The sequence below is a fragment of the Aythya marila genome (assembly GCF_965140915.1).
Source record: "Aythya marila genome assembly, chromosome: 3".
NCBI classification, from domain to species: Eukaryota; Metazoa; Chordata; class Aves; order Anseriformes; family Anatidae; genus Aythya; species Aythya marila.
This window is the reverse complement of record NC_139044.1, coordinates 112,686,221-112,709,986: the sequence shown is the minus strand read 5'-3', so window position 1 is coordinate 112,709,986 and position 23,766 is coordinate 112,686,221. Positions and strand designations below refer to the sequence as shown.

General features: G+C 43.3%; 1 protein-coding gene across 4 annotated transcripts in view; it reads right to left on the bottom strand.

The window, feature by feature from the left end:
* Positions 1-23,766, bottom strand: part of EVA1A (eva-1 homolog A, regulator of programmed cell death) — a 199,027-nt gene that overhangs the window by 7,391 nt on the left and 167,870 nt on the right. For 3 of the 4 annotated variants that reach the window (XM_082755731.1, XM_082755733.1, XM_082755734.1), the window contains 2 exons: positions 5,000-5,164; positions 758-931 (listed from right to left, as the gene is read on the bottom strand). In XM_082755731.1, coding sequence (XP_082611857.1) covers positions 758-931; positions 5,000-5,164 — 339 coding nt within the window. The remainder of the gene's footprint in view (positions 1-757; positions 932-4,999; positions 5,165-23,766) is intronic. The other variant, XM_082755732.1, reaches the window with a different exon arrangement.

The window sequence follows — 23,766 nt, the reverse complement described above, 5'->3', positions numbered from 1 at the left end:
ATGTGTTGAATTAGTGCATCTGATGTTACCCAGACAGTGCTCCTCCTATTCTGGGCATGGCTTATCCAACTCTGTAGTCAACCTCTACTTTGACAAGGCACCTCACAAGATGGAAAACATTTGCACTACGTCTCCTGCCTTTGCTGGACTTTTTGCTATCAGTGGTACTGACCCCAAGCAATGAACAGAGCACACAGTCTCTATCTCAAGAGCAACTTTTTAACACCAATCTTAAAGGCAGATGGTTCCTCTGCTACTTGAAAGCTGCATGTGGGTGAAAGATAAACTGTGATCCAAGGAAATCTTGCTCTAAACTACATTTAAATATACAATTAAGCAGACTCTCAAGCTACTTCATCTTCACACTTCTACTGAAGATAAGCCAAATTCTCTTAAGCAGGGTAATGATCTGAGTGTTGCTTATTTTCCAAATTACAGGACAACAAGCTTGCCTTCCTATTGTGCCAGGCTTTGATCTCCAGGAAAATGGAGCATTAGGAATAATACAGCATGTAAGATTGCATTGTATTCAACTTCAGATGAGAGCAAATCCAGGGAAGCGCAGAGCACAATAAACCCTCTTGTATACTGTCAGCTAGAGCTGCCCTCGTCAGGTCTTTCAAGGGAGAATTTGCTGAGAGATGAATGAAAAACACCAACAGTTCAAAGAAGCGGATTTAGCCCTAGGTGGCTATGAAACATAGGCTTGTTTGAGGGTCTACAAAGAGCCCAGAGAGGTGGTGGCCACCAGACCTACCTGTGATGAAGGCGTATGCTGCTAGGATGTTGCTGAGCAGTGCCATCTCTGTGCTAACGCCCACGGGCTCCATGCTGCTGGTGAATACCGGCGGTTGTGTCTCATCCACAGGAAGCAGGAAGGGGGTGTTGTCCAGAGGGTAGAACGTGGCCGATCTCCCTTTCTTCTTCTCTGCTTTTGAAACAGAAAGGGAATGAGGAACCAGGCAAGTGTACCAGCGCTGTCCTGCCCTAGCCTCACAAGGTCAGCATCTGCATTCAGAAATCCAGAGCTGCTCAGCAGCAAGCCACCCAAATTTGCTCCTCTTTTGGGGGTCAACTAAACCTTTGCAGTTACCTTCAGTTGAGTCCATGCCCTGTCTGCATCCAGACAGCATCTTCTCTCCCCCGTCTCCTGCTCTTTCATGTCACCACTTAAACACACCCACCTACGTTACAGCAAATATGTAATCAGGTTTCTTTTCTCTTATGTAAATCAAAGGGGCCTTTATCAGCTAAGCTTGTTATAAGCCAGCACACTGGCTCAGAAAACACCGGCAGAGTTGGCAACCCTCCGCCAGTGTCACGCTGCAGCGATCCATCCACACCTGGCAAACAGACGCACTTTTTCTCCAGCTTTTTCAGGGAAGGGCAGATTTGAGTTTATGACTTCCTTCAGAAGCCTGCTTGCATTGTGTTTCACCCAGACATCATTTCCCCTTCGGAGAGGTGAGTGAACTTGGGTTTATGATTTGATTTTATTTGTTGAAGACCGGAGCTAAGAATACAGCTAATTCCAGGAGGCTCAAAGCGACCCTTTCAGACCTTATCAGCTCACTGCTGAGTACTCCCTGCACCTTGATCTGCTGGCAGACACCCCCACCAGTTATAAAACACTAATTGTTTTAAACACACAAAAAAAAGTCAGTGCACAGGACCCAGTTCCATCATCCATGTGACTGTTTAACAGTAGCTGTTACAGATTTCCAGGCTCCTTTCCCCATGTGTCTGGTTCCAAGCAGCACAAGGTAAAATCACAGACTTGCACCTGGCTCCCATTTACCTGCAGGTATTAAATTCAGGAAACTGCCGGGTCCATCTCCTACAATACAACCAGTGCCATGCAAGAAAAGGCACTCTGACCACAGCCACAACATGAGGTGGTCTGTGCTCACCTCATCTGCCTCTGTTCCCTGAAAACCTGCCAAAATGAGACATCACCTTCACCCTCGCGCTGTGTGCACTGTGAAGAGGCACAGCCCAGGGAAGCAATGACAGAAATCGAGGGCTGTCAAAGAGAACAGGTAATACTGGGTGGAGAGGCACTGAGTGCACGAACATGCATGCAGTAGTGTCAAGTCCTAATCTGCCTCACAGGAGAAGCAGTGGGAATGGATGTCCAGGTGAAGCTGTAAGGGATCAGCCCCAAGGAATGTGGTCACAGTTGTATCTCTGCCACTGAAAAGCTGCATGGCCTTGGGAAAGCCACACTTTACAAGCTACCAAGGTGTTAATGACTGGCCCCCGAGCAAAGTTTTCAAATGTGGGTGCATGGCTGGCAAATGCAAAAGAGAAAAATATCCAAAGAGCTTCTTGCTCTGGAAGAACAGTGATTGCTGCAGACTAGTTATGCAATGGAGCCACTGGGGCACAGAGGGGTAAAGGCACAGCCAGCAGGAAATTAACAGGAAAGCCTTGGAAAATATTTTAATTCAGATGTAAGCACCAGAAATATTAACATGATCTCTAATCTTTCTTTTTATTCTCTTTACCCAGTAAATCCACATCTGTACAACTGGTTGAGTTTTTCTCAACTACTGTTCCTGCAAAGAAATCCACTGAAAGAAGGGTAAATTTTTCATGTCCACAAACTGAACCACTACTCTCCTGAAGATGTCCTGCATACTTCAAAGCATATCACATAGCACTATGTATCTAAACTGAGGCAATTGAATCCTGCTGTTAGTTGACAGACCTTAAGAGTGATTCAGCTCTCGCCATGGCTGATACTTAAAGCTTGATGTTATTTGCCCATACACAGACATCTAAGAAACCTCAGGGTTAGAAGGACATCCATGCAATGCTGCCAGATATGAGAAGAGATGTAGGGAAAACTCTCACCCTTTTAGAGCAGCATCCAGAAGCCAGGTGAACATCCCAGGTCATCTCAAATGAGATATATATGTGGAAGCAACTGTATCCTGCCCAGGATGTCGACATGCTGAGGTCTAGCTCTGAACTAATTAATCTAAAATCCCTTTACAATCAATGAAAAGGAAGAGAATCATCACATGATCTACTAACTATACATCTGATCCTAAAGAGGACCACTGAGTTAGGTGGCTCCAGGTTCCTATGAGGTCTTTGAGAGGTTTCTACAACACAGCACTGAAGTCCAGCTAACGTAGATTAGCTGGTAGGATATGAACCTGGGACCTCTGCATCATGTTCTCTCACTTGTCCAGCTCTGGGTTAGTGACAATCTACCTTCCCCTCACTGCCAATGCATTCACAGGATCTCACTAGGACTAAGGTTTAAATTATACTACCTGTAGGGGCTTCTCCATGTTCAGGTACTAGATCAGCCAGGAAAGACTGAGATGGGCACCACTTCTGCCTGGGTTTGGACATCCCTTGGAAACCAAGCTGTGCAAAAATGGTGTCTTTTAGGAGAGACTAATGCATAACTCCTCTTATGTGAAATGTAAGAAGAATCTTTTTTTTTTTTCTCTGACACATCCAAAGAACAGATGCAATCAAACAAGTTTTTAAATTAATACTCATCTGCATACACTATACTCTGGCAAAGAACACCACAAAACCACAGAACTGGTTCTGTCATCTGCAGGACTGTACAAGCACAGACAGGGAAGACAGAAAATGACTGGGGTTATGCAGGAGGGGAAAAAAAAAAAAACAAACAAACATAATTTCATAAGGGTCATGTGTTGCTATGCTACGCAGTTCCCTGTGTCATTTAATCCAGGATCGTACTAAAAGGAACCTCTTTTTCTTTGCTAGCTTTGCAGACTTTGTCTTCATCTAATCCCTCCCTGGTTTTCTCTTCACCATGTTCACCCTTTCCCAGCTGTTTCCACTCATTCAAGCAGTTTCCCAGTGACTTTACACCGAAGTTGAATGAAATTATTGCAGCTAGCAGTAAATTTGGCCAGTGACACAACTTAAGCATAGCAGAGGTTATCCATAATATCAGGCAGACTTTAGCAAATAGTTTTAACAAAAGAAATAAAACAGGAAAGGAGATTGCAGAAATGTCCAAATATTGTTTTTGCTATTTTTGAAACGGTCTTACAGCTTTTAATTTCAAGATGACATCTTTGTTTGAAAAGTTGTGTGTATTTTCAAAATGAATGAATAAACAATAAGAAAGCTAAATAAAAAGGTGTCATTTTTAGAAGTGAAATGTTTAGATGAATGAAAATGAGTTCAGCACTTTTTTGTGCATTTAAAAGAATCATCAGGGTCACAACATTTATTTCAGTCTGACCTAAAATTCTTCTCCTTGACAAATTTTCAGTAAATCCTCTAAACTGACAAATCTGTTCTTGCTGACTTTTAGTTACCTGCAGATTGATTATCCAGGCTGTGGGTTAACTTTACCAAGACTGCAGACAAAGACAAGGTAGCTCTGTCCATATACTCCCTAAAGCTCTGGGAGCACAGGGTGGGAATTTCAGAAGTAATGTCATCACCGTCTCCAGCATGTTGGGAAACATAATGCAAAAACACTGCCTAACCCAGTAAATGCTCACCTGTGCTCTTCCTTTATTCCTACACCATCCCTTCCTCCTACTCACCTGTCCCTAGATAGCAAAGATTTGACTTCATTCATATATCTTCGCTTTGCATTTTATGAAAATAGCATCATATTTCAAAGCTCAGCTGAATGCTTCTCTGTCCCCTCTGAGGCAGATCTCCTGCTATGTCCGCCCTGGTTTTGATTTGCCACTGTGTTAGACGGGTCTGCAAAGAATTTCTGTGATGAGTTTTGACATGCATGGCCATTACTGCTACTTCAAGAAACCCAGAGTGAGTTTCACAGTTCACTTTAGTCAGTAGGTGGCCGTGCCTCGAAACCTCTCTTTGTGACTTTGACATATAGACATATATGTACCCTATTTTGACATATAGGGTACAATATAGAAACCCAGGTAATGTATATAGCGTCTGTAAGGGGAGATGGAAGGGAACGGCTACCACATCACAGTTAGGTTTGAGACAGCATTGCAATAGTTATAGCTACCTGGGAGAGCACGTCCTATATTGGAAGGAGAGACATCAGAAAGGAACACGCCGTCCCCTATAACATTGGGATCAAACACCCTTGGCCACAGTGGAAAATGTGGCTTCTGAAATCCTTGGTAATTGGTTGGTCCTGGCTGGGTTTCATGCAGAAGCTTCCTGGGAACTGAAAGAGAAGAGTAAGAAAAGCACAGTTGTTAGAGCGAGTTATTTCAGCTGGTCAGGATGAGAATTATCACATTATGCTATGGGCTCAGCTGATACTTAATTATACTATGTGCAGACCAAACAGACACTCATTTACCACTTGATGAATGCTCTCCAAATGCCAGCACAGAGACATTCAATGGGAAAATGCTAGAAACTATAAAGTGAATAAGATATTGTTTACTTATAATTAAGGGTTGAGACTAGACAAAGGGTCAGATTCAAACAGCTTATTTAGACACCCATCTAAGGCACTGAAATGCCTGGTAAGCTGGTCTTTGGTCTCAGCCCTGAGGTTTGGAGTCCTCCAGCTGGACAGCCCCATTCCTACTATGGTGTAGGGTTGGGCAGGGAGCCCATAGCAAAGGGGAGGGACTGTCTGGTATGCCTGAATCCCTGCCTCTCCCCAGCCATCAGGTTGCTGGCTCAGAACTGCACAGCAGATATTTCTGTCCACTTTGGAATCCCAAAACCAACCTTTGGAAGATGCTATCCACAAAAATGCATAAAGCTTAAAACATCCACCACAGAATAAGAAACCCTGCCTATAAGAAATCCTCCCCACCCTGTGGGGTTGAAAATACTCCTCATTGGGCTTTAGGCATCAGCTAAGCTGGGAAGGACCCCTCTATTCCTGCCACCCCGAGGAAGAGGGTGAAGGCTCAGCTAAACCCTTTGGCTTCATTTTTCATCCAATACACAGGTAAGGTAGGTTGATATGTCTACAAGAGCTGTGTCTGAGCATCTTTGGCCTTTACATTGAACCAAAGCATGCCTCAGTAAGACTATTTTCCCCTCCTCGATGTTGCAAGGCCAGCTCTTCAGCTGTACCTCCAAGCAAAGCAATCAAAGCCGGTGTGACTACACCAGTGTACACCCACTGAAAGTGAATCCACACCGTAAATTCACTGATCAAGCCCTGTGGAGACACTGAAGCATGTCACCTGTGGAGCTGAACCAGTTCTCTGCCTCAGCCGAGGCCAACGCCTGAGGCTATTTCCGATAAAAGCGCCTTTCCATACAAAGAGAAAAAACACATAGACGGGTCGTTCAGCTCAGAAATCAGAGAAGTAGAGCAATGAAGGACAAAATAAATAAATTTAAATTTCCAGAGGAGAAATACATGTTCTCCTCCACTGACTGTACTCTAATACATACATCAAAGCACCACTTTGTCCCTTCAGAGAGCCACGACTTTACTGTGTTAAAGACACAGACTGCTGAGAATGAGGTGCAAGTTCATTAGACCTACAGAAACCCCAAGGGAGGGCTGCTGCTGGGATGCTCAGTTCTCCTTCCTCCAAGTCTAATGGCCACCACCTCTCATGTCCCAAGCTGGCTGCCACCTCCTGGTGCCTCAGTTTCCCCACTGCTCTGTTGCAGATCATTCTCTCATCTACACTCTTCACAGGGGTGTGATGTAGCATAATTAAAGAAGTAAAGCACTTTGAGATCCTTGGCAAAGGCTCGGAGGAGGACTTGGAAAGCGTGCAGCCCTGGAACAGAAAGGAAATTCCTGCCTGCCCCCTGCAGCTAATCAGCTGCAAAGCTGGAGCATGAGATTTAATCGTGCCCACTAAATTTGCCTGCATAACTACAAATATTACTGGTGGGGGAAGCAATCCAACCGCCTTGTTTACATTGCGTTTGACTTACTGTCTTTGCTGAGGCAAAGAGAATTGTAACTATATTTACTGACTGACCTGTATGAGGCTGCCAAGATATCAGCATTGAAGTTCTCACATTATTAGTAGAGTCATGCTAGGTCAGGAAACAGACATAAAAAACCTACAGCTCCTGAATAGCAAAAAGCTGGCACAGCAGTTTCTAGTGAAACCAGAATTGGCAACTGTCTTCTGATGGGAAGGCAGCAAATGAAACATATCCCCTGCTAAGAACTAAACAGAAGCAAGGGGGATACCTGTGCCAGAGAAATATCAGAAAGTCTGGGGAGGAGGTGGGTAGAACAGAGACCATCCACACAGCCAGGGAGAATCACAATTCTGGGTGACTAATTTGAGACACCAAAGGGAAACCTGATATTCAGAGGGCTCAGCATCCTCCAGAAATAAAAAGAAAAAAAATATATTTTTTTTTGCTGCATCTCAGGCTGAGGACCTGAAAGGCATCTAAAGGACTCAAGTCAATATGCCCTTAAACACCCTTCTTCCAAATTGCAACCCAGGTAAGCTGTTGATATATGTCTGATGAAGAAAATGAGGCAAAAGAAACACAGAGACACATTTTTAGCATATTTTGAGCTAGTCTTTCACATTTCAGACTGCCTTTTAATCATAAACATCCATTTTCACCTCCCAGTATTCATGTCCATCTCTAGGGCAGAACACAGGCTGGGTGGAGCCATGTCTTTCTTTGAACAGGTGGCACCACCAGCTACTTCAAGCCAAACGGGAAAAAAAAATAATAATAAATCTTCTCCTAAGCACACTTAGGAAATTGAACTACATCTTTTCTTTTGGCAGCTGTGCCACAGACACTATAAATGCTACCTGCAGGACCACAAGAAGAGAGAGAGTAAAACAAAGCATCATAAATCACACAGCAACAAGTCAGCGGCATCCCAAGGAAGGGTGGAGGTGGAGATGTATTCGGAGGGATTCACTCACAAAGTGTCACAGCACCTTAATGGGCTATGGTTGTGCTTTCATCCTTTGGGGATGGCTGAGAACGTAAGGCATAAAGAATAACACCAAGTGGGCATTTGGTGTCTAAAAATGCAGGTGGCTATGTAGAGAGATTCCCAAAAGCAGGCAGACATTTAACATCTGTGATTAGCATGTGCTTTGGTACTTTTAAAAACCCTAGGCAGTTCTTGTCTTCATCTCAGCAACTAAACCCCTTTAAAGATCTGGAAGCAACTTAGTGCAAAACAGGATGTCTACAGCAGATGAACTTAGGACTTTTTCATTTGAAGGTACCATTTTTCTCTGTGGACTCCATAAACATCTTGAGGACATTTTGCCAGGACAAGACTACCTTGGCAAAGAGTAAATAGAGTAACAGTACACGGCAAGTCTGTTCTTTTTCTAGTTTATACGACACTAAACCCATACACAGCTTAGATAGCTTGATTTAGAAAGTAAAATGGAAAGGCTTTTTCAAGTGCAAAACACCTCACAATTTCCAGTTAGCTTCTGTGTGGCAGCCAACTCCACAAGAAAGATTAAACATCTGGTTCCTTTGAAATACCCTCCTTAAATTCTCCAGAGAGGAGTACATCTGACATTAAGCATGGCATGAACTGAAGCAAGGTGTCAAGAAAAGTTATTTGTAATTAAACCCACCAGAAAAAAAGTACCTGGGATTTTAGTCTTATCTCAGCATTAAGCACAGAAATCCTGGCAGGGAAGGGCTGGCACCCAGCCTGCTCCATTCAATCAAGCAGAGAAGTTAACACAACTCAGTCAGCAGAACAAGTGAAATATGAGGACAAGTGGGAATGAAACAGGGCCCTCGATCAAAATGCTAACACGTCCGATAGTCAGGAGCCTTGCACCTTGAAATATGGATGAGAAATGAGTTGGGATGAGTTGGAAGAGGGGAGATGCTTGGGGGACTTCTGGGGATCTTCAGTCTTTCAAAGGGTAGCAATCAGCGTTGAGACGTGGGCATTTATCCAAATGATGAAATTCTCAGATAACGTGGCCCAGGCAGCTGAGTGGGGCTTACAATCTTTATATCATCCCTCTGTGTCTGTTTTAAAAGTAGTTCAGGCTCCTTGCTCCCACTGCTCCTACTGGAAGACTGCTCATCTGTCTGAATCAACATCGTGCTGGCAATAATTTATTCCAGTTCCCAAACCCAGATTTGCATTACCCATTTACGATGAATTAGTGGTACCAACCCCACAACACATCCTCACCACCACTGTCTGCCACCTTCCCCCTGCAGAAGCGGCAGCAAATGAAAATCAAAGCCAAAGCGTGCTCTGGCTGGTACAGCAGACCCATCAGACTTGAGTACAGGCAACTGGCAGGACAGCGTGAAGAGGCACGTGCTGCTGCTGCTGACAGCATCCTTATTTGTACATGGTGGAGCCTACTTCTGCTGGGATTTTCACACAAGCACTCTCTTGTGTGGCCAGGAAACAGAGTTGCTATGCCTACAAGCAGCAAAATTATGAATTGCAGTGCTAAGAGATGGAAAATGCCAGCCAACACCTCGCCTCTTTGTTAACCAAGATGGTTTGCTGTATTTTGTCTACTATGTTGATCTGTCTAGTTTTAAACACTCCAGTTCTGGGGGTTCGGCTCCTTGCCACATGGGATTATTTCGAAGAGGAATATGACTCTTTCTCAGGAACTCTACTCCAATATGCTGCTGAGTGTTTCAATTGAAGTGCATATATTATTCCCCTAAACAAAACATTTAACTGTTATAGCCCCAGATTTTGCAGATGGGGAACTGGCTTAGGGACAGTTTTGAAAGTGTTTAAATATCAAAATAATTTGTCCAATCTCATGGAAGGAATCTGTGCCAAAGAAAGGAAACTAATTCAAACTCCCTGTAGTCCAGCCTCACTTAAACTCTGATAATTTCATCATTTGGTGTTTCCTGATGTTTGATCTGGGCCTAAACACGTTTAAAGACTTCCACTCCCTGACCTCCATTATATACACAAGTCAGTCAACTGGAGGGGAGATCAGTGAAAGCTCACTCTTAAAAACATACAGACGGGGGCTTTGTCATTCTTCAGTCCTCCACTTGTGCATTTCCAGTCCATGAGCTCAGTAAAATTAAAGCAGATCTGCAGGACCTTCAGCAAATCCTGCTGTGAATGACTGAAGCAGTGTGCAGTTTGAACAAAACATGATTCCCTCACCACTGAAAATTACAAGCAAACCTTTTATCCGGGCAGGTTGGGGCCAGGAACTGTTGACACTCAACATATTTATAAAATTAAAAAAAAAAAAAAAATACTGTGAGTAAACACCCAGTACAAACCATTGTAGGTTTTTAGAGCTAGGAGCTCTAAGTGGTTGTTGTTTGAGACTTGAAAGTAAACAGCATCTGTCCAGAAATGGGATCATTCATGTTTCTGAACTTCTAAAATAAAGCAATTCTTTAGCACATATGTAAGGTACATGCCTCTCTAAAATTGCAGAACCGGAAGTGTTTTATGTGCTGTAAAACCTGAATTCACTACGCAATCAGTCAACAATTTATATTAAAATAGTGGATTTTGACTGCATCACAATATAATCACAGAGCAAAAAGGAAAATTCACATATATGAAAACACTCTGAGCCTGATGACAAAAGTAACACCGCTATGTAGAGTGGAACATGGGAATTGAAGATGCTAATTTGATCAACAAAATTAAATTAAGGCATAGCCTAACCCTCTGTCTCCTTCCCAAGGGTCTCAGGAATAGCCAAGGTGCAGGTTGAAATTTCTTCCAGCTGTCTGTGGCCACTCATAGCCCATTCAAGTGTTAGCATCATGTGGCAAGAGTTTTCATTTTGTCATAGTCTCCTCTGTCACATCAGACATCCAAAGCTTACCTTTAAATCCTGCTCCATGATCAGACATTTCCCCTTCATCTGACAGGGGAACTGTTGCTTTTTGGTCAGGTATAGCTGTAATACTAGATGGGAGACCATCAGATCGCACAGTTCTCAAATGTCTCCATGAGTGGCTACATGGGCACTCCCATAAGACAGGCTGAGTGCACTGGACATCAGCTCCATGCCTTGGCTGCAAAGCCATATTATACCTTTGGGCAGCCTATATCACATTTAAAGTATGGTACAGTTTACACAAAAAGTGTAAAGTGACACAGGAGACAGCAGGAGATGTGAAGGGTGCTTTGTGCAGCAGAACATACGCCTAAAAGTTGGAATTTGATCAACACATTGCCATGTAAAACCCTCAGTCCCCTTCCCCCCCCCCCCCCCGAAAAAAAAAAAAAAAGAGAAAAAAAATAAAAAAGCAGATATTTATCAAACATAAGTACTCAAGACCTTTCCCTCTCCTTCATTCACTTTAAAAAGGGAGATTTTTCAGCCAGCACTGGTATGGGCTGTAATCCTGAAACTGAATGCAACATCCCAGAGAAAGAGGGAGTTACTCAGCCTACTGCAGGCATGCTCTCTGAGCATGGTGGTTCCAAACCACCGATAACAAGGAAATGACTCATGCCAATTACAGTAAGTCCACTTCCAAGCACCACGTGGAAATCAAGTGAGACTGTCTTGGAAAATAGCCCTGCCATAACCAACCCACACACACCTCTCTGAGCCCAAAGCCTGCACCAGGGCCCTCCTCCCCTGCCCCTCCCCTCAGACACTGCCCAAAGCAGAAATCCATGTCTGTTCTAGTGATTTTGGGGCTGGTGAGAAACGGTACAAGCTGGGATGCCTGGCACAGCTCATATAAACCTTTGGAGATCTCTGCCAAGACCACTCCTGAGGCAGCCCAGTCACTTTGCTCTTTGCTGCATCTTCTGACAGCAGCTCACTACAGAAAGGTTGTGCAATAATGGTATAAATACAAGGCAGACAACCTCTTATCTTGTTTGCTTTCTACAGAAAAGACGTTCATCCTTTTCTCACGCAGCTGAGATCAGAGAAGTGACTTCAGAAGTGAAAGCATTTCTGCTCCAGAAAATAAAGCCCCCCCAAAAAAAAATATCTCTATCTCATCGTTTCTCCCAGTGGATTCTCCTGCAGTCAGCTGGGACTGTGATGTGTCTGTGATGTATGTGAGAGGTTTTAGGAGATTAATGTACCACAGGGCACATCTGACTGAGGCTCTTCATGGCGTAGAGACACGCACAGGCACTGCTCCCTCCAGGTTTCTCCCTTCTCTTGCACATGACTTGCAAGACACCTCCCCCCCTGTTTTCTCCTATTTCCAGAAATGCAATAATCTTATCAAAAGAACTAGTTCACCTCATTTGGGCATTCAACATATGTGTGCCCTAAAGAAGTCCTCCTTAAAGAAGCTACATTCCTAAGTTCCCTGTATAGTCACAACAGTGAAAGGTGGGTGCCTTGAAACCCTCCAGGGGAGATTCTGTCTACTTAAATTTAGGAGCCTAATTAGGGGTAGTTAATGAATCATAATGTTACCTGTGGATTTATTCTCCTGGGTGTATCTAAGTTAAAATCTTACAAACTGCTTCACATCTTTTACTCAGATATTTTTCTTCTATCTTGAACTTTTCAAATCAGGATTTGAAGCTACAAACACCTTAATTTCTAGCCAATGATGCATGTGCTTGATCTATCCACAGGCACTTTTCCTTCTGCTTTCATAGTCATGAAAGTTAGTTGTTCTTCTTTCATCATCTTAAATGTAATAACAGAATACGAAGCATCTATTGCCAGGAACTCATAAATCTCTTGCTTGATGTGGCTTTTTGTCTCCAAAGGGCACAGTGGAAAGCATCGCATGCACCAGGCTGCTCCCTACATGTTCTATTTGGAGAGAAAAATGGATCAAAAGGAAGAAAGCCTTGTAAGAGATATCTGCAGATACGAAGAGCTACTTTCATCTGGTAGATTTCTGCTTGCTGCTGAAGTCAGTAGAGTTCTGCATTTTCACTAGATAATACGTCTTTAGGAGGACAAGACTCAAGCTGAGACTTGTCCAAATTCCACTGTATTCAGCTACACCCCCCATAGGACCTTCTGCCAGGTGTAGCTGTAAGACCTCTCTGGCGGTCCAGCTGCATCAAATCTCCACCAGACCCAGAGGAGACCACAACAGCAACTTTACACTCTGAAGCAGCAGCTGTATATTTTAGGGAAAATCAAACTCAACGTCACCTCCAGCAACTACTGCTAGAAGCATGGGGTACCTACCATCAGCAAGGTCACTGTGGGAACAGAAGACTGGCTCAGCACTCACATATGGAGGCAACCCTGCAGAATTAGGCAATCTTCTCCTTATTTACGTGCCAAGCACATTCAGAATCTGGCCATTCAATTATGTACCCTTAATTCCACAAATGGCAGCATTCTTCTGGCTTTCTCTGTTCTCCCATTTGAACTGCATCTAGCACATGCTTGCACTGATACTTTGCAAACTAGCCTGCTCATGTATGGATTTCTTATGTTTTATAGAGAATACCAGTCAGTTGGTCTCTTCAGAGGATAATTTTATTACAGACTGTAGTTTTATGCAATGATGTAAGTAAATCCACTCCACTTTGGATCACGGTGATGCTAAATTTCAAATTTTGACAAATTTCTTTTTTTTTTTTTCTTTATATAGATTCATAAAATATCCTGGGTTGGAAGGGACCCACAAGGATCATGGAGTCCAACTCCTGGCTCCACACAGGACCACCCAAAACCGTATGTCTGAGAGCATTATCCAAACACTTCTTGAACTCCTGCAGCTCGGTGCTGTGACCACTGCCCTGGGGAGCCTGTCCCAGTGCCTGACCACCTCTGGGTGCAGAACCTTTCCCTAACCCCCAGCCTGACCCTGCCCTGCCCAGCTCCATGCCATTCCCTCGGGTCCTGTCGCTGTCCCCAGAGAGCAGAGCTCAGCGCCTGCCCCTCCGCTCCCCTCATGAGGGAGCTGCAGGCCACCACGAGGCTTCCCCTCAGCCTGCTCTGCTCTGGGCTGAGCAAACCAAGGGACCTCAGCCACTCCTCATACACCTTCCCGTCTAGACCTTTCACTGTCTTTATAGCCCTCCTTTGGACGCTCTCTAATAGTTTTATGTCCTTCTTAAATTGTGGTGCCCAAAACTGCGCATAGTGTTTGAGATGAGGCCGCACCAGTGCAGAGCAGAACAGAACAATCCCTTCCCTCAACCAGCCAGCAATTCCATGCCTGATGTACCCAGGGTACAGCTGGCCCTTTTAGCTACCAGGTCACACTGCTGGCTCAGGTCCAACTTGTTGTCAACCAGAACCCCCAGATCCGTTTTGGCAGGGCTGCTGTCCAGCCTCTCATCCCCAAATCTGTACATACAGCCAGGGCTGCCCCATCCCAGCTGCAGAATCCACCACTTGCACTTGTTAAAATTCATGCAGATGGTGACTGCCAAGCCCTCTAATTCAGCAAGATCTGTCTGCAAGGCCTCTCTACCCTCAGGGGAGTCAACAGCTCCAATTTAGTGTCACCCACAAACTACCTCAGCACACCTTCAAGGCCTGCCTCCAAGTCATTAATGAAAACATCAGAGAGAACTGTCCCTAAAATGGAGCCCTGCAGAACCTCACTAGTGACTAGTTATCATCATGCTCAGTCATTTTAAACAATCTTTTAATACTGTATGAAAGACTTTACTATTGTAAATTACTTTTATAGTACAGAACCATTGTCTTTGGCTTATTTAGGCTTTGGCCTTGGCAGAAAAGTCTTTTGTGCAGCATATCTATTTTTCAGGAAAATATGTGACACAATGTGTGGCTCACAGAAGGACGCTGACAGAAGCATTGTGTGTTCAAGTGTGGCTGATTCAGAGCCAGGGCGTTGTTCATGTGAAGAACTGCTTGCCAGTGATGGAGGAGAGTCTCCGTGCTCAGGATGCCAACACATACACAAGTGGTTGCAGCTCCGCAGGTTTCCAGGAACCAAGGATACAAGGATATCCAAGATAAAGTAAGGGGAATGGCATGGAGTAAAGGAATAGAGGCCCTGAAACAGTCTAGAGCTGATGAAAAGCCATTCCAGCCTCCACCAGGAACACAAGGAAGGCAGGGAAGCAGGAGTCAAAGAAGAAAAGGTACCAGGGATAGTAAGGACATCCACAGCTACACTGGCCTACCCCAAAGAAAGTGTAAGAAGCCTCATGCTTCAGCACCTGAGCCAATCACTAGCCTGATACAATCCAACCATTAAATTCCAAGAGTTAGGAATATAACTTCTCCTCTGAGTCTACTCAATGAGATGGACATTTAGGGAATTGTCTGAGCCCATCTCTTATGCAGCATTACCCATCCTGTAATCCACCTAGACCTGTAAGGCATCAGAGAAATGATACAGAAAAGAACTAATTAAGAAACAAAACAAAACAGAACAAACCAAAACAAACAACAACAACAAACCCTAAGCAAACAACAACAAAATACCCAACCAGCATTTCCGCAGACATTCCCACATGGTTTGTCTCCGTGTCTGCTGGCAGGCATAGGCAGGAGATGCTTCCCATTTGTTCCTCTTGTCTAATTAAAAATGTTTGTAATTACAGCAGTAAAGCTATGCTCTAAAAAAATATTTTCTTTTTAACTAAGCACTACTTACCCAACAGTGTGTGCTAGTTCTTTATCATGTCATCAGCTTTTTTTCCCAGTAATCAAACAACAGAGAACTACACAATGGGCTGGATTATTTTTTTTTTTCCAGAAAGATAGCAGAGCCTTGATAACAAGGGCTGAGAAATGTCCAGTGAGCAGCTGGTAACCTCTGCCGTTAAAGGCAATGACTTTATCTGGTCAGATGTCTGATTCAGTGTGACAGTTCTCAGGATCCCACAGGATGCCCAGGCTGGAAACCTTGCACAAGGAAAGCTTAGCAAGAGCATTGGAATAAGGATTAAAAGTGAACAAAACCTTATAAAGTGGCTACAGTGCTATATGCCCTTCAGTTATACACAGATTAATGTAAATTAATATTTATTGAACCAAAGTACAATGCAGTTTAAGATACAGAGCATGATGCAGCTTCTGTTGTACAGGACTTGGCTTATGAGAGAAGCCAGACTACAATAACAAACTTGAAATCCAAAGATCTTTGAACAAAGTGGCAAAACTGTTTTTAATATAAATCCTCCTATTTGTATGGTTATAACCTGTGAGACATCCTCCTCTGGGGATGAGACTTCCTGAGCCCAGTGAAAAGTTTGAGGATAAACCCTACAGATGTTTTTGAATTATGAGAGTATTAAACCTCCTCTGTTTTTTTCAATAAGTACATTTAAGTTGCAGAGCCTCTCTAACACACACCATTGGCCTTAAGTTATCTGGCTTGTAGACTGTGAAAAGTTCTTTGTGTGTTTTTTGTATTTTTTTTTTCCTGGTAGAAAAACACGTAGCATGCATCATCTTGCTTCCATGCATATCCTGAGGGAGCAGTAAGGACTATGAGCTCGAGTGTTACTACAGTTGCTACTGCAAGTAACTGCCAGTTCTCTGGAACAGCAAATTATAGTCACTTTCTTGCCACCACATAAAAGCAGACACACACCATGGAAAACAATGTCAGGGTTTTGTTTTAGCATAGCGAGGATGTCACTAAGCACCTACCCTATGCTCTTATGCAACTTGCCCTGCAGTTACTTCCACCAAGCACAATCTGCGAGCACGGGAAAAAACTGTGGGAATATGCAGCGCTGGATGGTTGTGGCAGCTTTCCAGTACTTAATAATGATTTTTTAAAAGAACTTGAGGTTTCAAAAGCTAAATGTTTGTTTCTATTAGGCTTTATGAAATGTTCAGTGACGACAGTATTTCGAGCACTCTACTGTGTGCTTTTCTACCCTTCACAAAAGTAACTAAGATTCATTTACATGGAAGTCCCTTTCTCAGATGATACCTGGACTTGCACCACCTAGTTGAAGGCACTTACTAAGATGGGATGGGTGATTAATTCACTCCTCCATCAACTATACAGGTAAGCTGATTGGTCTCCCAGTTTAACCACTTTAGTTAAATACCAATATTAGTGCGATTAAGGCTTTGCAAGACTGAGCTGCAAGTACAAAAGTTATAAACATATGTATATATATACACCTATATAGAGATATTGATGTGGAAGACATCACTGGAGAAAAGACTTATCTCATTTATTCCATTGTTAATTGAGCTAAATAATGCTGAATTGAATCTTACCCGCCAATAAATGGAAAAATTATTTCAGGACTATTTGGGACTCCCTTGACACCTCTCGAAGAGAATAGCAGGTCTGACACATCCCAGCTACTCATAATACTTGATTCACTGGAAAATCTTTACCACGTTGCCACCCTAGCCAAGCCCCAGCGCAGTCATTCTGGGAAGGTCAGCAACACTGCTTTTTTTATTGGCCATTGCCAAGCATGGTCCAGTTTCTGCCTATTTGGGTAGCAAGGCCTGTTAATTGCCATCTCTCCTACTTCACCTTTCAAAATGACCGAATTCAATCCATTTAAAAGAGCAAATGGAGATGTATCTTCATCTGCTACATGTATGTGTTTAAAAGTGCTTCTTATTACATAGGAAATTACATATTCCCTAGGAAATACAGATTGCTAACTCACAGCCAAAGATCTATAGGGCCTCTAGTACACACTCCATGATGTGGTACCTTTATTTTCAAGCTTTCTTTAGGGGACTCTTAAAATCTTTTTAAGACTTTAACACATACCTTTGCTGCTAGTAACTTGAACTCAATGCAGACCCTTTATCTGGCATGCACTCAATTTAAGTTGCCACTTCTTTCAAGAGGAATATAATGCTCTGTATTGCACAGTGTATTTGTTCCCTCTACTGGCTATCTTGAGCCCACCAACCCTGATACCTTATCATCAGATGAAAGGATTAATCGAACACAAAGAGCCTGTGAGCATCTTTAACTAACTAAACCTTTAACAAGCACATTTCAGGAGGTGGTATAGACAGGGATGGTTTATGAGACCATATAAATAGCAAAGAAACTCATATAGTCCATCAAAGTATTTCTGTCCCATGCTGGGATGACTGTGGTTTATACCAACAGAGTCTGCCCTTCTCTCTAAAGACACGTTGCAGGATTCACTCGGTGCACAAATAAAAGTGGCAGGTCCTCCAAACGAAAATGAATCCTTATCATTTCAACTGCATGGGATAAAATCTACCTCACAACCTGCTCAGGATATAGTGACAAGCTGTTATTAATTGCAGTTCCAGTAACCATCCACGTTACTTCAAATCTGAAGTATCCACCTTAATTACCCTAATGCTAATAACTGGTTGGGATCATAACAGTTGTAGGAGAAAAATACTTGTTAACTTGTTGACTGCCAGATACAGACTGCTGATAGGAGATTTATCTGATATTAAAGTATTAAAACTGACCTCAGCCTGGCAGGAGAGGGCTGTGATTCATGCCCATGACTCCTAGGCAGTGTGGGAATGCAAACAAATAATTGAACAAAGATGAAAGCATTAGATGTTTCACTGGAATAAGGCAAGAGACTCCCCTCTGGTTTACTTTCTGGTAAAACTCCTTCCTAGCTTTCTCCTAGTTGAGCAAGAACTTCAGCAAATCCAATATAGAATTCTGTTATGTTGCTATCTTGTTTACTCCTGTACCATCCCATTAAAATTATTGCTGTGGTGAAGGGTGAGAATTGGCCCAGTATTCTGCTTAGTCTGAGCTTTCTGTCTTTGAGTTGCTTCAGACTTTTCTCTGTGAAAAAATGGAGAACCTATCTGAAACGCAATCTGTATTTAAAAAAATAATCTTGCATAAAAACTATTTTCTTCACCCTTGAGCAAATAATTCACTTCCAATTACATCCCAGGTAATGGAAAGTCTAAGACAAATAGAGTTCAAAGTCAGGCACGTTGTGAAAGAGGCACGCTCTAATTAAAAACACAGCGTGTAGAAGAAATGCTATCTTTGTGCTTGTACAACAGTTGGTGCAAAGAACTGCCTTCACAATTTCCCAAGAGCAGCATAGGCTTTGGAGGCACCTAAGTACTGCTTTGATGCCAAGTTTCACAGAGCTGGAAATCAAAAACTATCATCAGTCTAGTCTCCATATAACTGGCTGACAAAACGGATGAAACAGCTATAGCATTATTCAAACTCAGGCATTTAATGAAACGTATCAGTGGTAACTCTGAAATATCATCCATAGAATGCCTCTTTCAAGTGGAATCACAGTAGTTTGCATATCAGGATCTTGCAACACTCCTGATGCATTTCTTACCACACTGTAAATCTACTCTCCCAGGACTGGTGCTTGCTGTGCACTGAGACAAGGGCTTCCCTTAAATTTCATATTTCTGCTGATCATCTTCAAAAGGAGAAAGGATTTTTTTTTTTTTCTCAACAGGGGTCTGATGTTGTCTAAAGGTTTCTTTTGTTTACTTTCTTCTGAAAGGTCGGAGACTAAATATACAACATCCACAGCTATCTGCAGGCAATGAACACCTGGCCACAGAGGAAGAGGGAAGCTGTGATCTGGAGACAGATCGAAGCGTAGGAGGAATGACCTTAGCATCATTGGCAGGTCCTGACCTTCATGCAAAGGTACCCAAAGTGATGAAGAAACCCAGGAAGGGAAATGCGTGTGGTCCTTCAAGTGTTCTGTTTAGAGCCATGAAGATTTTCTGATAGATAAAATAAAGATCAACTGATTTTTGGAACCATTAAAAAAGACACAAAGAGCATTGGGCTTCGTTTACATGTTATGGAAGAAGTAAACTGTGGTTGCAGTGATGCTAGGAAATTAAACACACCATTTACCTGGTACATCCTGACAACTTTTGTGCGCTCTTAGCACTCAAAAGAGTGGCTCCATCCAAAATGCCCACTGGGAACAGCATATAGTCCATGCTAACTTCTAAGCTGTGTCAGGAATGGGCAACAAACACCAAATACTGCACCTGAAACTAAGCAAGACCATTCATTGAGTTCCAGTGGCAAGAGCTCCTGGGCTTTGGCACGATTCTGTTCATCAGTACAAACCTCATTAACTCCAGAGGTCAAACACAGCAGACTAAGCAGCTGGGCTAGTTTGGGAGTTCCTCAGGACTCAAAGCACCTGGGACATGGACTCACAGGTCCATAGCATTATAACAGACATGAAGTTGGTGACCTGGAGATGTGTCAGGCCAAGAGAGGAGCTGGATCTGCTGTCTGTCCCCGGTGAAGGGACCTGGGACAGTCCTGCAGGACAGTAGCCAGACCCAGGGCCGTGACATATACTCAGCTCAGGGATGTTACCAGCTATGCATGGTACGAATGGACAGCCCTTTAGAAACACTAGAAGGAGCAAAATGCTCCATGGGGAAAAACAGTTGAAAATATTCACTTGGCCTCCCTGACCTGTCCCTGCTCATGTGTTCCAGGCATGTTTGTAACACAAAAAAAAAAAACCCTCTTGTATACAGAGCTACCTGTCTCTAGTAGACCATCTGTGATGCACCATCTGCCCCCATGGAACTATACTCATCCCCTCAACTTGTCAGGGCAACACATACAGCAGCACTCAGCCTCCACCATAAAAGAGAATGAACTCAGTTGGCCCTAGCTAAACACTCTTATCAAAGTAATTTATTAGCACAGCGTAGAGCTGCTACTGCCCAGAAACAGGAAGGAAACATATTACCGTATCTTTCCCTAATACTCCTCCTTTCCCTTTAAACACAAAGAACAAAAAGGTTGTGTTAGGGAGTCCAGCAGGCTCCTGTGATTGTGCAAGGATGTTATACTGGGCACTTCATCCATCAAAGAGACCGGCAGGGTTCAGGGGAGAGATGGTAAGATAAAATAGTCTCCTGGGTCAAATTCAAGCCATAAATGTTGCTCCTTTTTATGTCAAAGGGAAGTCTTTGACTTTTAATCTTTCCATATTTCAATTAAATGATGCAAATGACAGAGCTAAAATAGATGATAGATGTGCAGCGAACCTCCCCCATGTTTTTGAGTTCCTAAGATTTCTCTCTTAAATACCATTACAACCACTGTGTAAAATTACAGTGGAATTTAGTCTTAAGCCACACTTGTATCAATCATTTGATTTAATGAGCTATTCAAGGGCTGTTTCCCATCGGTGCCCCTCTCCAGTTGTGGCTGTGCTAGAGCTAACAGCACAGATGTAAGACAGCTTTCTATGTGGAAACTCCCATATTCCATCCATGTACATTTAAGCAAGGCTTTACAGACATGCTTTTACACAATTAATCATGATTATATTTTTGCAAAAGTATTATGGTATAGTCTGACATTAAAACTGCTTTTTCCTTCTCAGTTTAACCAACTGAAAAACAAGTCAGATTTCTGATGGCGTTCTCTGAGACAAGTACCTCCATCTGTTTAAAGGGGAACATCTTCTACAGGCATGTTTTGCATTTATTTATTTTCTTGTTCTTCTACTGGTATTTATCAAGTTTTGTTTTGTTTTGTTTTCCAACAAGAAAGACACGAACTGCACTACCAGGAAAAACATCAGGAGAAACTGTCCAAGAGAAAAAAATTCCGTATCAGTGCTGAGCACGTGGAGCCAGAGACAGTCCTAAAAAGCTGATCACCCACAGAAGGGGTGAACTGCATCTCCCTATTTCAACTGAAGAAATCAACAGCCAGAGATTTACAAGCACTCCATCTCTCTTGGGACAGAAACCTTCCACCCAATTTAAAACCAGGTATTTCCCTACCAGGGCTGTCCTCCCAGGCCCAGCTCTGACTCTGGGGAGTACAAACTCCTCATAGAAATAATTATTAATGGAAGTTTTGCCCCAAGACACCTTGATGTAGAGCTCAAATGGAGGTCTTCCACTGATTTCTGCCACTGCTGGCACATTCACACAGATGGACACAAGCTGCCATGAAAGACAGACTGTAAGGAGAGGGATTAAAAGCTGGCTGTGCAGTTCATCCTGAACCCAGCCTTCTACCTCCTTTGTTCTGTGCTTCGTCCTTAACACTAATTGCAGAAAAGATCTGCAAAATGCTGCCAATAAACGTGGGGCTTAGTCAAACAAAGCCCTCATAATTATTTGATTAAGAATCATTTTCTTTTTGCGAATACAGAGAAAATTAAAAACAGTTGTGCCCTTCTGCATTCATAGTGTGGAAGTAACCACCGTGGAATCTGAGCACAGTTAGCTGAGGTTTCTCACTGCCAGCCCAGCGTGAGCCAGACCATGTCCTGGCCTCCTGGGAGGAATGGCTGGACAGAGGAATTGCTATTTTCCCTGGATGGACACAGCCAGTCAGCTGGCCATATAACAGACATTAAGAGGGAGTCTGGGATTCAAGCACTGCACAGATGTCAGATAAATATTATGCAGAAGAGGAAAAAGATGATGTCTGGGTGATGAATTGTGTGAAATGAATGTGCTAGCCTTGTTTCAGTACTCAGTAGCAAAAGTCATAATTATGAACGACATTAATGGGAAGACTTGTTGGCTGTCAGTTTACTTGCCAGACACATAATGAATGATACCTCTATCCTAGGACGGCACAACTCTCATACCCGAGGTGGTTCTTCCAAAACAAGCTCATGACAGGCAGGTGACGTGCAGGAAGCTTACATGGCCTGCCCTGCATCATTTCAGCAGGTAGCCAGAGCACATTCATCCCAGGCTACATGGTTGTCAGCTTCACCACCCTCAGCAGTACCTACTTATAAAGGAAGGAGCAGAGAAGCCACATGTGCCAAATGCTGAAGGCAATATACTCTTTAGAAACCAGTCTTCTGTGTCTGTCTGCAGCAGACCTGAATAGTATAGCCAAGAATAGAACCCAGTGACCACAAAAAAATAATAATAATAATAAATAAATAAATTTTAAAAATCATATTAGGTTCAAATATTCCAATGCCATACAAGTATTATCATCAAATCTGATTGAATGGAAGCAATCCTCTGTCAAGGAGAAAACATTTCCTTTTAAAGTCTTCAAATAGCCTCATCCATAGCTGACTATTGCCATCTGTTTCTCCTCAAAAGTGAACCCAACCAAAACGTTTCCCAAGCAGCACAATACAGGGAGTACATGGGCATGTTGAGCCCAGCCACCAGGCCTTAGGGGTGCACTAGGCTCACACGACGAGTCCTGCCAGCTCTCAGAGAACAAAACACAAGAGAGGTGGGCTTAGAGCTGGCACACAGTCTGTCTCAATTCTCCAAACTGAGTGACTGGATATCTAGTCAAAGACCATGAAGCACTCCAGGGAGCTTACATCATGAGTTTAGAAGAAGGTTTGAACACCTACAGATTTCCTGTGCAAATCATGAATTGCTGCATCAGTACAGGCTTCATTTGGGTGACGTGCCCTCTCCCCAGGATTTGACTCCAGAGCATCCTACAGAGCTGAGCTAGGAAGTCCTCCCAACACTGGTGCTGTAGGTCTATAAGCTACATTTCTCCTCTTGTGCTCTAGAGGCCCAGGGCATTGGTCCAAGCACTACAAAATGATCAGCTGTACTCTTTAAATGCTCACATAGTCCTCAGTAGAGTCTTGGACCACGCCAACCAGCACTCCCTGGACCAGGGCTGGCAACAGCCTGGACCACTGCTCTCAGGAAGCTGGGATACATGCCATTGACCTGTTTTGGAGAAAAAACATCTGTCTAGATGCAAGTCCTGCTGTGCCACTTGCTCCCAAGATCAGAGTGGCTTTGCCATATTTCATTTCACTGTATTGGTGCAGCCTCTGCACTCTGTGCTGTGCCCTGTCACAACCATTCTTTAACATCTAACTCAAGAGGTTTTGGTAAGGAGTAAGGCCCCCAGTGCACATCACCGTACCTTTCTATTTGCACAAGAGAGAGAAAGCCAGAGTCTGAGCTGATTTAAATCAGCCTGAGAAATCTGGCAAGGAGTCCTGCTTTGCAAAGTGAAGCCAGCTGGAACGTAAGGCTTTCCACTCCACGCTCTGCATCC